This window comes from Ostrinia nubilalis, chromosome 27, assembly GCF_963855985.1.
Source record: "Ostrinia nubilalis chromosome 27, ilOstNubi1.1, whole genome shotgun sequence".
Classification (NCBI taxonomy): Eukaryota; Metazoa; Arthropoda; class Insecta; order Lepidoptera; family Crambidae; genus Ostrinia; species Ostrinia nubilalis.
In genome coordinates, this window is record NC_087114.1 from 2,531,240 (window position 1) to 2,545,183 (window position 13,944).

Genomic DNA, 13,944 nt, shown 5'->3' on the forward strand with positions numbered 1-13,944 from the left:
CAAACTTGCGTTGAATTTTTTCTATCATTAAGGCATATTTATCCTCGTAGGGATCCCAAATGACAGCACCATACTCAAGCTTGCTACGGACGTATGCGCTTTTATTCCCATCTACCCCCATAAAGCTTGCCACTGTGGTGGCTAGCACTAAATAGGTGGCATTTATATTCCCATTTGCCCCCTTCGAGCTTACCACACCGGGGTGGTCGTTGGCACTCACTTCCTTCTCCCGCGTATAATTTCAGCCTGTCACAAACTATTGAGAGTGGGTTCTTAATTCATTATTGATGTCAAAGCTTATTATAAATCTTGTAACACAGTTTTTACTGCTAGAATAATTTTACAGAAATTAGAGGGAAAAGGAGAGAAAATACTTTTAAATTCCATACTAAATGTAAATACTCGATCATTTTGTATGTAATAGGACTTCTAAAGTACGGCCAACGAGAAGCGATACCAAATGTAAACAAACCCAATGTCATGGGTGAACCCTTCTGACCTTGACATATTTTGGCGGGAGAACGAGACATTACGACAAAATACACAAGATGGGAAGAGACAGAATATATTGTCAACTCGAAAGTCGTATCGAACTTTTGTATCGCTGCTAGTTGGCCGTACTTTAGGTACTAGAGTCGTATTATTTACTCACACCAGACAGTGTTTCTCTCTGGTTGGGCGCCATAGCAGAAATGGCACCGATCATGATCCCGGCTGAGGCTGGATTCGTGAACCCGCAGAGCGAGTATGTGGCTATCATCTCTGCTCGAGGCTGAAAATAATAATAACTTATCAAAAAGTGGAAAGAACTTGGAAAACGAAGTTGCTTGGCTCCCTAAAGTTATGCACACCTTCTAGGATTGTGCAAACTCGGAAGTTTGCACGTTGCAAATTTTTGAAGGTAGTTATTAACCAAACCACAAAAAGAACATAAAAACAAACCAGCTTTAAAAATCTTAAGTTTTGATTGAATTTTAAACATCTTTAAAAAATCGAAACGCCTATCTATACCCCTAACATAGGAATCGAACTCACGACCCTCCCCAACCTCTTTCATCTAAGTTACTTAAACATTGGTGACATCAACTTAAACAATAATTCTAAAAAACAGTAATTAATTTAATTGGCCTCAAAAAGTAAACTTTCTCACATAAAACTAGTCACTACTGTATGAATGTTTTTTTTTTAGTAATTATAAATAATTATGGTTTATTGACGTAAACATTTTAAAATTATTAGCAATTGCTACACTCCGGCCAGGGTCAAAATTAAAACCTTGCGAAGTTGTTTTGCCCCAAGAATGTTGATGGCCATGACATGTTTAAGACCTCTAAAATATTAAGTATTTAACTACTACCTCTTGGACTATTGGTAAGATCACCTAACTCAGACACAGTTACAAGATTCGATTTCTAACTAGAGCATAATTAATTAGGGTTTTCGCGTATGAAAGATCCGCTAGATGGCGGGACGTGGATGTGGGGTCTGACTGCTGCGTGATTGGTGGATTTTGACATATCTGTCAATGTCATGTCAAAAATAACCAATCATGCAGCATTTGGACCTCGCGTCTACGTATTGCCATCTGGCGGATTTTTCAAACGCGAAAACCCTCATTGGTAAGCTTTTTTAATTTAATTTATTATTTTAATTTATTGTTTCCTAAGTGACAATTTGTAAATTACATAATAATGAGCTTAAAAACTTAGTTACCTGAGTGGTATCACGATAGAATAGGTGGCTATAAACATAATAGGTAAGTAGTCAATGTTTTTATTATATCTTTCTCAGATCGCAAAGCCTTGGAATTTTAATGTCAATGCCAATAAAAAGAAATGCATTATCTATTTGATTAGATTAATTATATTATGATAGCTATTTATAAGACCGCCTAGTTGTACCTTTTATTTATTTATTTATTTATTAATGCAAAACACTTGTAAGCTTACAGAGCAGGTCCAAAGCGCTTACAAGCTTAAAAATAAAATAAACATATCATACTACCTTGTGTGTTCCTAATCTTTCTGTTATGTTCTTTGGTGAGCAATAAAGAGTATTTATTATTATTAATAGCTTTTGCCCGAGGTTTCACCCGCGTGAAATTTAGTTTGTCACAGATCGTCATAATTATAACCTATATGTTAATCTGGGTTATAAACAGTAATACTGTAAAGTTTCAACAAAATCCGTTCAGTAGTTTTTGCGTGAAAGAGTAACAAACATCCAGACATCATGACATCGAAACTTTCGCATTTATAATATTAGTAGGATTATTACATATACATATACATCACTACCATGTCTGAGTCAATAATACAGTGTGAGTCACGTTAAAGTGTACATATGAAAATAGATGAAACTAGACCTATTTTTATCGACAAAAAAGAGGTCAAAATTTTTTTGAGATTTTTTTTTAATTTTTTATAGATTTTTTTTTTCCAATTACTTATTTTAAAGAAAACGTAATAACTTTTAAACTAAGCGGTATATCCTGATAAAATAAAAACAGTAATAATGCTAAATAATAGGCAATACTAAAAAAATACATAAAATATACAAAAAATGCCAACAAATAATAAAAAATGATACTTTTTAAAAAAATCTGGTTTTAAAAATCGTGTATTTTTGGTTATTTGAAAATTTTCTCCATAAAATGCCCCTATAACCGGTGGTTTTTATCACTTTGTATTATTCTCTATCATATTACCTTCGTAAAACCAAAAATCGCATGTCTCTATCCCTATCACAACGTTTGCAATGATCGTTTGAACTAAGCCTCTCCGGGCGCGCCATTCAACGCTTCGTTAACAACGAAACTGAAAATGGCTCTAGATTTGTTATTTTGATAAAAACAAGTTAGATTTCAAATAAAAATAAAAGAGATCGAAGTAAAATAAGCATTTTAGTTAAAATTAAAATTGTCTCTACCTGTAGCGGAGAATAATGTTGTGGTAGGTCTTTGTTAAAACGATCATAGCAAATGTTGTGATAGGGATAGAGACATGCAATTTTTGGTTTTACAAAGATAAACGATAGAGAATAATACAAAGTAATAAAAACCACCTGTTATAGGGGCATTTTTTGGAGAAATTTATCAAATAACCAAAAAAACATGAATTTAAAAGCAGATTTTTTTCAAAAAGTATAATTTTTTATTATTTGTCGGCATTTTTTGTGTATTTTATGTATTTTTTTAGTATCGCCTGTTATTTAGCATTATTACTGTTTTTATTTTATCAGGATATACCGCTTAGTTTAAAAGTTATTACGTTTTCTTTAAAATAAGTAATTGGAAGAAAAAAAATTCTATAAAAAATTAAAAAAAAATCTCAAAAAATTTTTGACCTCTTTTTTGTCGATAAAAATAGGTCTAATTTCATCTATTTTCATATGTACACTTTAACGTGACTCACACTGTATAATATAATATCGGTTCTCTAATTAATTATAAATTGTGCCAATATCTGGGGTGGTGGGAGCCTGATGACCTGTACTACAGGTATGCAAATACCTATCACAGGCGTCAGTCTCACACAAACAACTTTGTTTTTGAATTGTAATTAATGTGCTTAAAAACTTGTGTCATTGTAATGTTTGTGATGAGAAAATAAATACTATTTAATATTAATAATATATTAATATTTAATATTAAATATTAATAATATTACTACCTGGGTACAACAGACGAATGCACATCTACGTAAACACTAAACCTTATGTCCTACGTGTATTATGTGTTGTTTTACAACAAAAAATGAATATTCTGATGCCTACTTTCCATTTAATCGATGTTGTTTATCAAGATACTACTACTTTCTCTTTGATATTAGATTTAACAGTGTTAAATACTGATAAACTCATGAGTGACGTTTGTAGGTGGTACACGTAGTACTTAGTCCTTTGTGAATACTGATAAACACGAGTTCCGTTTGTACGCGTAATAGTCCTTTGTGGGTAGAAACAAAAACTTTTAAGTAGGTAGGTAATTTTATTAAAAAAGCTGTTCAGAATAAAAATTGAGTGACTTTTTGGGGCATTCCCATTTTCCCCCGAATGGGGGAAATTGGGAATTTTTCTTTCAATTTACAATAATTCCATATTATCGAATAAATAAATAAATAAATAATCTTTGGACAATTTCACACAGCGCCAGCTTTAAATATTTAAAACAATACATGTAACCAAATGTTATTGTTAATAACTAGTTTGTGGTGTAATCTTGTTGGTGATTTTTATGAAATAAAAATAAATAAATTCCCATTTTCCCCCAGTTGAAGGAAGTCTGTCTCGTAGTCATAACATCGGGTAACCTACTTACATTCAACCACGCAATATTCAGTCTTTTTAAACGGTTTAATATAAACTTCAGAGATAGCTCGGACTGACGGATTCTGATACTCCGTATAGATTGTTTTATTTTGTTGAAAGATGTTCGGCTTTTATTCGGCCTTTATTTTAACTTACCGAGAGTAGCCCAGCCTTCAGCATCTCTCCCATCCTCTGGTAAGCCACGAACTCGTTGACGACCGTCTTCAGTCCGATCAGAGAGCCTACCAGCTCACACTCTTCCCAAGGTACCCCTGAAAATTGTATTAAAATATACCTTTACTCTCATCCAGGATGACATGACACTTACAACATTTTTATTCTGATAAAATTCCCGCGATTTTTCATGTATTCCCATTGTCCCCACTGGCACAACTGGGAACAACTAATTAACTTTTTTGGTTTCTATTTTCACCTATGATCCCCTATAATCTTTTGTGCCGAAAAAAAGCAACTTATTATTTCCCAACGGCCACCAGTAGGGGCCAACGGGAAAATTTTAGTGACATTCTCGCCACTAAAGGATATAGTAACTTTTTTCCCTGTCCGCTAGTAGGGGACAAACGGGAATACCCCCAATTTTACAAATAAACCCAGCTCAAAAATACAAAATCATCTTACCCATAACCCAGCTCAATGGTATAAAGATCTTCCCAAAGATCCACTCCAAATTCAGATTCGGGTTCCCAAGTAGTCCGCCTCCGTAGCCCAAAACTCCGTTCACGAAGGCTACGAACGAGACGAAAGCTACCAAGTTGGCTATGATGTTGAGGATGAGCGCTATGCCGTTGGTAGCCCCTCGAGTGGCCGCGGAAAGGGCTGACTGATCCTCGCTGTAAACGATAGATTACTTAGTTAGTGCTTGTTCTCGCGACTTTATCTTTCTGCCTGCATACTCAGATCAGCAGCAACTGACTGTATGCGTGTGGTTTGCGTGAACCATTCTTCAATCAACGCATACCATTTGGGTGAATTTCAACAAGTGCATATTTTTGCCTAATTTTGGTGGAAATTGTTATTTGTGTATTTTTATTCTTTAATTATAGATCAAATTTATTGGAAACTTATACTGTTTCTAAAATGATTAAGACATTAAATTTTGTCCAGTAGTTTTTTAGATTTTCCTTACACCAAAATTAAGAGAACACCAAAATTTATATTAAAGCACCAAAATTAGAAAATATGCTGTCAGTCGGTCATATCTTAGTGCCAAGCTCAAGAAATGGTTTTAAATTTACCAGCACCGACTCCAAAAATATTAATCATGGTATATTGTCCTAATAAATAAATAACGACGTACTTATTTTCTACTTTTAAGTGATTGTTGGCGTCGGTTTTAATTTTTTTGTTAAAATTATTTTTTTTCATGCTTTTTAGTTGATTAGTCCTTGTTATTGTCACTGAAGAGGGACAGTACCTATGTTTAATGTGATTAAGACTATAATTTTCCATTTTGTAATGGAAAATTATAGTCTTAATCACAATCCAAGTGTAAATAATCTTCCTAGCAAAATACAGGCTCCCTACTTTAAATATCGGCAACTAAAAAGTATCAATGTATCATGTGTCAATGTATGTATCAACAAATGAGTATTGAGTATCATTTAACTCCTAACTTATGTTGTTTGACCTTTCATCATCAGCTCATCTTAAATACCTGAAATAATACAACTGTATGTACATACCTACCTAAAATACTTAAAGAATTATCCTCCAACTCCTAAGCGTTAAGGAGTTTTACCTTCCATCATCACTTCATTAACATTAGATGATGACTACTTGAATAACTTTAGAAAACGTATTGCATTCCTACAAAATTTGAGGTTTACTCTCGATTTCCCTAGGATCCCATCATCAGATCCTGACTTGGTGACAATGGGACCACCACATAAGTGTACCCTATAGAACAAAAAAAGAATTTTGAAAATCGGTTCACAATTGACGGAGTTAAGTCGGTTAAAAATGCTTTGGTGCACCACCAAAAACACCAAAATTGACTCACCAAAATTAGATTTTCGTTGAAAAAGCTAAATTATATGAAATCTGTTTTAAATATAACAATAACATTTTAACACATGGTATGAAAACAGTTCCTTTACATTATACGAGGAATTCAACTAAAAAGAATAGCTTAGAAATCTTATACAAAAAGACACCAAAATTGCAGAATTGTTGTCCGTTTAAAAAAAAACAACACATTTACGTTTTTGGCGGGAAGACGCAGAGGTCTTGCACCCGTCTGCTGTCACTGCTCGCGGGGGCGGTACTAAACCTAACGAATGATGGGAGTGTTTAAATCCTGTTTGATCTTTAAAGAAACTGACGAGCTATTTCATTATTGACACCAAAATCATAAATTTTTCGCGGACAAAACTTAAGGACGTGACTTAATCACAGTTATTTGGGAAACTTGCTTAATTTGGTAATCTTAGATAATAGATAGATTGTATAATCCAAAAATATACTTTTTCCCTAAGTTCTGTTTTGATCTTCAGCTAAAAAAATACATATTGTAAGAAATTAAGGATGTGGACACTGCACCAAAATTAGAAACGCTTAGTTCAATTATTTTTTGTCGAATTTGTAAAAGAAAATACTCATTAATATTGTTGTCCTCAAAATGGAAACTCTGTATATTTTCCTGTAAAAAAAAATCAAAGTTCTATGTCATAAAAAACATATGATTTTCAGCTACGCCGCTCAAAAAATGTGTTTGGGAAATTGACCCATTTCAATAGCCCAATGCTACAGTGTCGGTCTATTCGAATCCACAAATCACGATAGCCGAACGGTGAAGGGGTCGGACTGGCCGACTCGTGATCCGGGGAACGCGGGTTAGGTCCCCGCCGCCGCTCGACTATTGTGGTGAGCTCATTCGTGATGCAAGCATATTTAGTTTAGTACGAAGGCCTAACGGGCCTAATCTTTAAAATTCTCTTCTCGACAGACGACAACTCGAAGCTCGCATAAGCCAAATCCATCCTTTTCTTCTGGGAAGAGAGGATTTAAGGGTGGAATTTTTCCCAAGCCTCAAAAGGTCATCCTTCAATGGAAAACAAATGACCTGATTATGATGATAGGACTACTGCTGTGAGTTGAAGTCTTCTAATTTTGTTTCTGGAACTAACCTCCGCATTGGCTGTATATTGTCCACGGTAGTCAGCGATCGCTTAGTCTCCGGCATCATCAGCTTGGAGTAGCAAACCGCAGCGGGAGCGGACATAATGCTGGCAGTCACCAGGTGCGCCGGGTCCGCGCCAAAACCAATGTACGCAGCCAGAATCGTACCTGTGGAGGATGGAAATGTATTCACGCGCTCTGGGTAAGGGTCATAAGGTGATAAGGGACGAATATTGTACTGAAGAAAACAAAGAGGAGTCCAGGAGCTACTGCTGTTATCAGTAGCAAGAGATAACCGGGACTATTCCCACCTCTCGTTCCCACCACTGCAACTCCTGTGTAGCCAGGATCTACACTGTAGATCCTTCAAGCTGTAGATTCTATAGCTTGACCGCCATAAAAACCCAACCAATGAAGGTCAAGTTTGTCCCGGGGGAAAGTTAAATTGTCATTGGACCCGCAACGAAATTAATCAGAAGAACATAGGAGAGGAGTTCGAAATTAAGGTTCGATTTCCCTCCATTGCAAAGCGGATTGACAAACAAAGGTTTAATAACCTTTAAGAAGCAGGAGATAGCTGTATAGCCCCAGCAGAGTAGAGGACCACTCCTACTCCACCCGTAAGAGAAGAATAATAGGACAAATATGCGAACATCAGGCCTCCCCAACCCGTCTGGCCAGCGTGGGGAGTGTAGGTCAAATTCTCAAAAATTAGAGAAAAGTGCCTGGATGCGGGCAGCGCAGTGCCGGTCTTTGTGGAAATCTTTGGGGGAGGCCTTTTGTCCAGCAGTGGACGTCATTTGGCTGAAAGAACGGATAACCCAATGATGTCGGTGTCTTACTGGCCGAATTGTGATCCGAGGAACGTTGATTCGAACCTTGTTTTTGTTGGACTTTTGTGGCGTACTCAATGAGGGCTATCGTTTTAGCGCTCGCCAGTTAGCGCCACTGTAGAGTACGGTCCTGTCAGTTGCTAGTAGCGAAGACAGTGGCACCAACTGGTGAGCGCGAAAGTGGTAGGAGGACTATCGCATTTGCACTCATCAAGATGGCGCCACTGTAGAGTAAGGTCCTGTCAATCGCCAGGGGTGCCAACTGTTAAGTATAAAAACGATAGCCCTCATTGATAATTGTTACGCAACGGTTTTAGAGCTCATAAACGTCAGACCTTAATTTTATGAAAGCTCAAAGTTTATGATTTTTATTTTATTTTATGTAGGTGGTGGTATGGTGGTCTTATTTTGGTGCCAAAATTGATGCATCCTTGGGCAAACATTAGGTTGACCAGACTTGATATATGTAGATAGGCCCTGTCATTAAAAAACACCAACATTGTTGACATCATGGAGCCAAACCACTACCTCCCAAACCGGTTTTATTAATCATTATTAAGTTAAATTGCAATCTACAATTTAATCGATCCGTTTTATTGATCTTTATTGCACACGTCATAAAACGAAAGTAGAAGCATTTATAGCTACGTATTATGATAATCTAATCTTGTAGGTATCATTAAAAAGACCTTGCACTCTTTCTTTGTACTTTCACTAATCAATATAGGTAATCTTTAATAAATATCTTATTAGCCTTTGCCCGCTGCTTCGCTCACGTGAGTTTCAGCATCATGATCAGGTCACAGGAGCACGGCCCTCTCTAATTGACCAGAGGCAAATGGAGGATTTGGTCTACACTCCCCACGCTGGCCAGACGGGTTGTTCAAAGGACGCTTGCTAGATAAAGGTCTCCCCCAAAGATTTCTACAACGACCGGTCCTGCGCTGCCTGCATCCAGGCACCTCTCGTGACCTTCAACAGATCGTCGGTCCACCTACTGGGGGACTTGCCCACACTGCATCTTCCGGCCCGTGGTCGCGAATCGAGAACTTTTCTGGCCCAGCGGTCATCAGCTCTGCGAGCTATGTGCCACGCCCACTGCCATTTGATTTTAGCAATTTCCTCACGTGACTTTCAGTCAAAGGACGTCCACTGCTGGACAAAGGCCTCCCCCAAGCATTTCCACAACGACCGGTCCTGTGTTGTCTGCATCCAGGCGCTTCACGCGACCATCCCTAGATCTTCCGTTCACCAATCCGAATGGGACACATTTCGTTTTCCTGTCCGTGTTCACCATTTGAGAACTTTTCTGTCTACAAGTTGCACGCAATTAATAATAATACGCTCTCTTTGTTAATAATTACTTTATTGGAAGTCCTAAGAGGCAACTATAGGGATCAATACGAAATTCAAGCCTCCCCAACCCGTCTGGCCAGCGTGGGGAGTGTAGGCCAAATTCTGCATTTGCCTCTGGTACATTAGAGAGGGTCGTGCTCCTGCAGTGGAGACTAAATGACCTGATGATGAAAATTGTAAGATTGTAACTGCCAAATTGTACTGCGTCAAATATTTATTATTGTTAAAAACAGTTTAACGTCCGTATTCACAAACGATGCTTGCATAAGTGAAGCAGCAAATCGAACGTACAGCGTTGAATAGAGCTCTGTGATTGGTTCCGTTGGTTCTTGTGTCACCCTGTGCGTCCACGCGCACTGTGAGACCTGATAGTAATGTTACGGGCGTATTAATACCTTCACATTTTTGTGTGTATGTAAGTCCTTATTTGATTAATTTACCTATCATTTTGTAAATCAGCGATTGTCAAAAATTCCCGTTCGAGCAAAAGGCGCTTATAATTATTTGCAATAGATTATAATTAAGATAAATAAATAGGTAAAGGTTTCAGTATCAGTAGCAATACTCAAAGTTATTATTTGATAAGAAATAGTAGAAACAACGTTGCATTGACTATTATTTCGACATTAAAGATTATTATTATAGATAAAGATTATCATAAACTATTGTTTGCTAGTCACCGCTCGCTTGAATTGCTAGGTGTGCGGTCTTATCCTTTAACCCAGTCGAAATCGAAAGTAAATGTTTCTTTCTTTCAAAGCATGATGATGTAACCTAGACCTGGATGTTTGTTATTTTAGATATTTTTATGACTTTGAGAACCAAACGCGAAAAAACAATAATCAAAACTCCAGTATTTCCCGTGCTGCGCAGGGAACACAAGTTTTTTAGAAAATTTTGATTTTCACCTTTCGTCCAAGATTCTCAAGATTCTCAACCCTATGATCGACAAATTCAAATTCTAACATTTATTTGCATAGAATAGGTGGGACACAACGAATTATCCTACAACAAGCTTTACGATTGTAGGTATGGGCATTTCAAACACCCAATAGGCACTCACTTACCTACATCTGTTTGTTTTTTCGCGATTATTATCAAGGATTCTTGAATCATTTATTAGGTACCTACCTATACCTACTTACTTAGTGAACTATTGGCTCCATAGAGAGTTTTATGATTTTGATGAAAGTAAAAGATCACTAAAAAAGAGAAAAAAGAGCGTGGGACGTCCTCCTACAAGGTGGACCGACGACATCGTAAAGGTAGCAGGGAAGCGCTGGACGCAGGCTGCTACCAATCGATCAACGTGGAAAGCATTGGGGGAGGCCTATGTTCAGCAGTGGACGTCCTATGGCTGAAATGATGATGATGATGAAAAGATCACTAACTACTACCTTAGTTAAAATAATGAAATAGACAAACTTGCCGGACACGGTAGCGAAGCCTGAGGACATGACGACATGCATTTCAGACGGCGTGAGCAGACACAGGTAGGGCTTGATCAGCAGGATGGATTCCGTCTGCAACGAATATTGGTCATCTTTACTATAGTACTATTGATTGTACTGTACATGACTGTATGTTGCCTTAAATAAATTAAAAAAAAAAATTTAATGCTCCTTGTTCCCTAAGCAAGTGAACGTCATCCACGAGGTGGACTGCCGACCTCATAAAAGTAGCAGGAAGGTGCTGGATGCAAGCCGCTTCTAACCGAACAATATGGACATAATTGGGGGAGGCCTATGTTCAGCGGTAGACGTCCTACTTATAACTGAAATGATGATGATGTGATGTTCCCGAAGCAAAGGGAAGATATGTGGCAAAACGTAACAGTTGTAATCTTGAAATCCCTTTCCTTTTAAGGAGCGAAATAACTAAGAGGTCACCAACGCCCTAGCGAAGGGATTTCGACATTACAACTGTCAAATTTTACCCCTTTGAATAGGCGGGCAGCCCTCCTAGGTAAAGTGAAATCAAGTTTTGCGTGCTAATATGACCCACTGCCACTTAATTTTGTCAATGCGGACTATAACGGCTCCTGCATAATAAGAAAAAGTATACCACTCACGCAGGCCGCTACCAGTCGATCAACATGGAAAGCATTGGGGGAGACCTAGATGTTCAGCAGTGGACGTCCTATGGCTGAGATGATAATGATGATGATTATGATGCCACTCACCATGCCAAGGAACACGTTTCCCACCGCAATGACGCTCTCACACACAGTCGTGGAGGTGGCAGATCGCAGAACCTCGCCCAGCTTCAGAACGAACCACTGCAGAGCGCCCCAGAAGAACAGCACCTCCACCAACATGCTGAAGAAGAATATCACTGGCAGAGACTGGAAAAAAGTTTAATTTTAAAACTAACCGCCTTTTCAGTCTAGTGGTAAGACCACCTACATCAGACCCAGAAGGACTGGATTCAATTCTCGGTGAGAGCAGATTTTTCTGTTGAGTTTCTTTTTGCCCGTATTCACAAACATTACTATGAGGTCTCACAGTGCGCGTAGACGCACAGGGTGACACGCGAGCCAATCACAGAGCTCTATTCAACGCTGTGCGTTCGATTTGCTGCTTCACTTAAGCAAGCATTGTTTGTGAATACGGGTGACAGATAAGTAAGAAGGTGCAACGAATAGAACCTAAAATGGCAACCTCTCAGCATTATGTCATGCTCTGAGGTGGAACTCAGACAGAACACAAAGCTGTTATTCTGCGGAAGCCATTGTTGGAGAGAGCGGCAACAATGAACATCATAAAAATTGGTAAGAGATCTGCATCAGTTCTGATTCCCATAGGGGGCCGATTTTTCTGTTGGGTTTGGCGGTAGGGCTTGTTCTAAGTTCGCCTGGCTATACAAGGTGGAAACGATAAATGATATCACTCCATTATTTCTAAACTATACAGGGTGGAAACGATAAGTGATCTCACTCGATTATTTCTAAACTATACAAGTTATCGAAAAACTGGTTACTGATCCTGAAAGTGCTTCACAAGCTCTTTCAAATCGTACCAATAATAGGTTACAGAATAAACTGGAACTACCCGAAAATTCAATGTTTCCAGCTTCCATACATTTGGTAAAGTTACATAATATTAAAAACTACACAAGATATCGAAAAACTGGTTACTGATCCTGAAAGTGCTTAACGAGCTCTATCCAACGGTATCAACAGTAGCTTACAGAATAAATTGAATCTATCCAAAAATTCAATGTTTCCATCTTCCATACATTTAGTACTATCACAGTCATGGCACTCATCTCTTGATAATATTATAGCAAGTAAAGCTTAAAACTAATGTTTTCCACAAATAATTTTAAATAAGATGCAAGTTACGAGTTTATTTAACCGACTTTTTAAGTTAATTATTTAACAAAAAATAAATTACACTTCTGATATTGTGTGGTTGGCATACATTTAGTATGGAAGCTGGAAACATTGAATTTTCTGATAGTTCCAGTTTATTCTGTAACCTATTATTGGTAGCGTTTGAAAGAGCTTGTGAAGCACTTTCAGGATCATTAACCAGTTTTTCGATATCTTGTATAGTTTAGAAATAATCGAGTGAGATCACTTATCGTTTCCACCCTGTATAAGACATCGAAATACTGGTCACTGATCCTGAAAGTGCTACAAGCTCTATCAAACGGTATCAATAATAAGTTACAGAATAAACTATCCGGAATTATTTATAACAGGAAATAACACGTTACAAAATAAGTTGTAAATATAGTAACGTCATTTATTAACTCCAAGATAATAAGCTACCTGTCACCATGATTAGATACAAAAAAGGTTAGGTATACGTAGGTAATCGTTAGTTAACGAACATTTCGAGTTATCGTCGTCTTCACCGTCATAGTCTCCACTGCAGGAGCACGACCCTCTAATTGACCAGAGGCAAATGGAGGATTTGTCCTACACTCCCCACGCTGGCCAGACGGGTTGGGGAGGCCTGACGGTCGCATCTTTAATGGCTACCGTTTCGGAGGTAGATACATAGATAGATTGCTTTCGTGCTAAATAGTCCAGTAGAATTAGCTTTTAAATCGGAAATAATTCCTACAAAAGATTTTATTGTTTTAATGGCTTCATTGGTTGCCCATTAAGACTCTCCTAAGTTTTCGACTTCGACGGAGTTGTGCTTAAGTGGTGGGGGCCCCCGAAAGAGGCATTTTTTCGGTTTTCCGGTTATACCGCGTAAAGGACTTACCCTATCAAAAAGTGGTCTTCATGACGGTTGAAGGGCACTTAATCCTGCATTGAATAAGACCAAATTCATATGTTTTGGACAAACTGTTC

General features: G+C 37.8%; 1 protein-coding gene across 1 annotated transcript in view; it reads right to left on the bottom strand.

The window, feature by feature from the left end:
* The window catches only part of LOC135085072 (solute carrier family 28 member 3), a 50,648-nt gene that overhangs the window by 1,699 nt on the left and 35,005 nt on the right, over positions 1 to 13,944 (bottom strand). Inside the window, exons 9-14 of the mRNA XM_063979850.1 lie at positions 11,818 to 11,979; positions 11,065 to 11,158; positions 7,455 to 7,614; positions 4,948 to 5,159; positions 4,465 to 4,580; positions 653 to 772 (exon numbers count right to left, since the gene is read on the bottom strand). Of these exons, the coding sequence (XP_063835920.1) occupies positions 653 to 772; positions 4,465 to 4,580; positions 4,948 to 5,159; positions 7,455 to 7,614; positions 11,065 to 11,158; positions 11,818 to 11,979 (864 nt within the window). The remainder of the gene's footprint in view (positions 1 to 652; positions 773 to 4,464; positions 4,581 to 4,947; positions 5,160 to 7,454; positions 7,615 to 11,064; positions 11,159 to 11,817; positions 11,980 to 13,944) is intronic.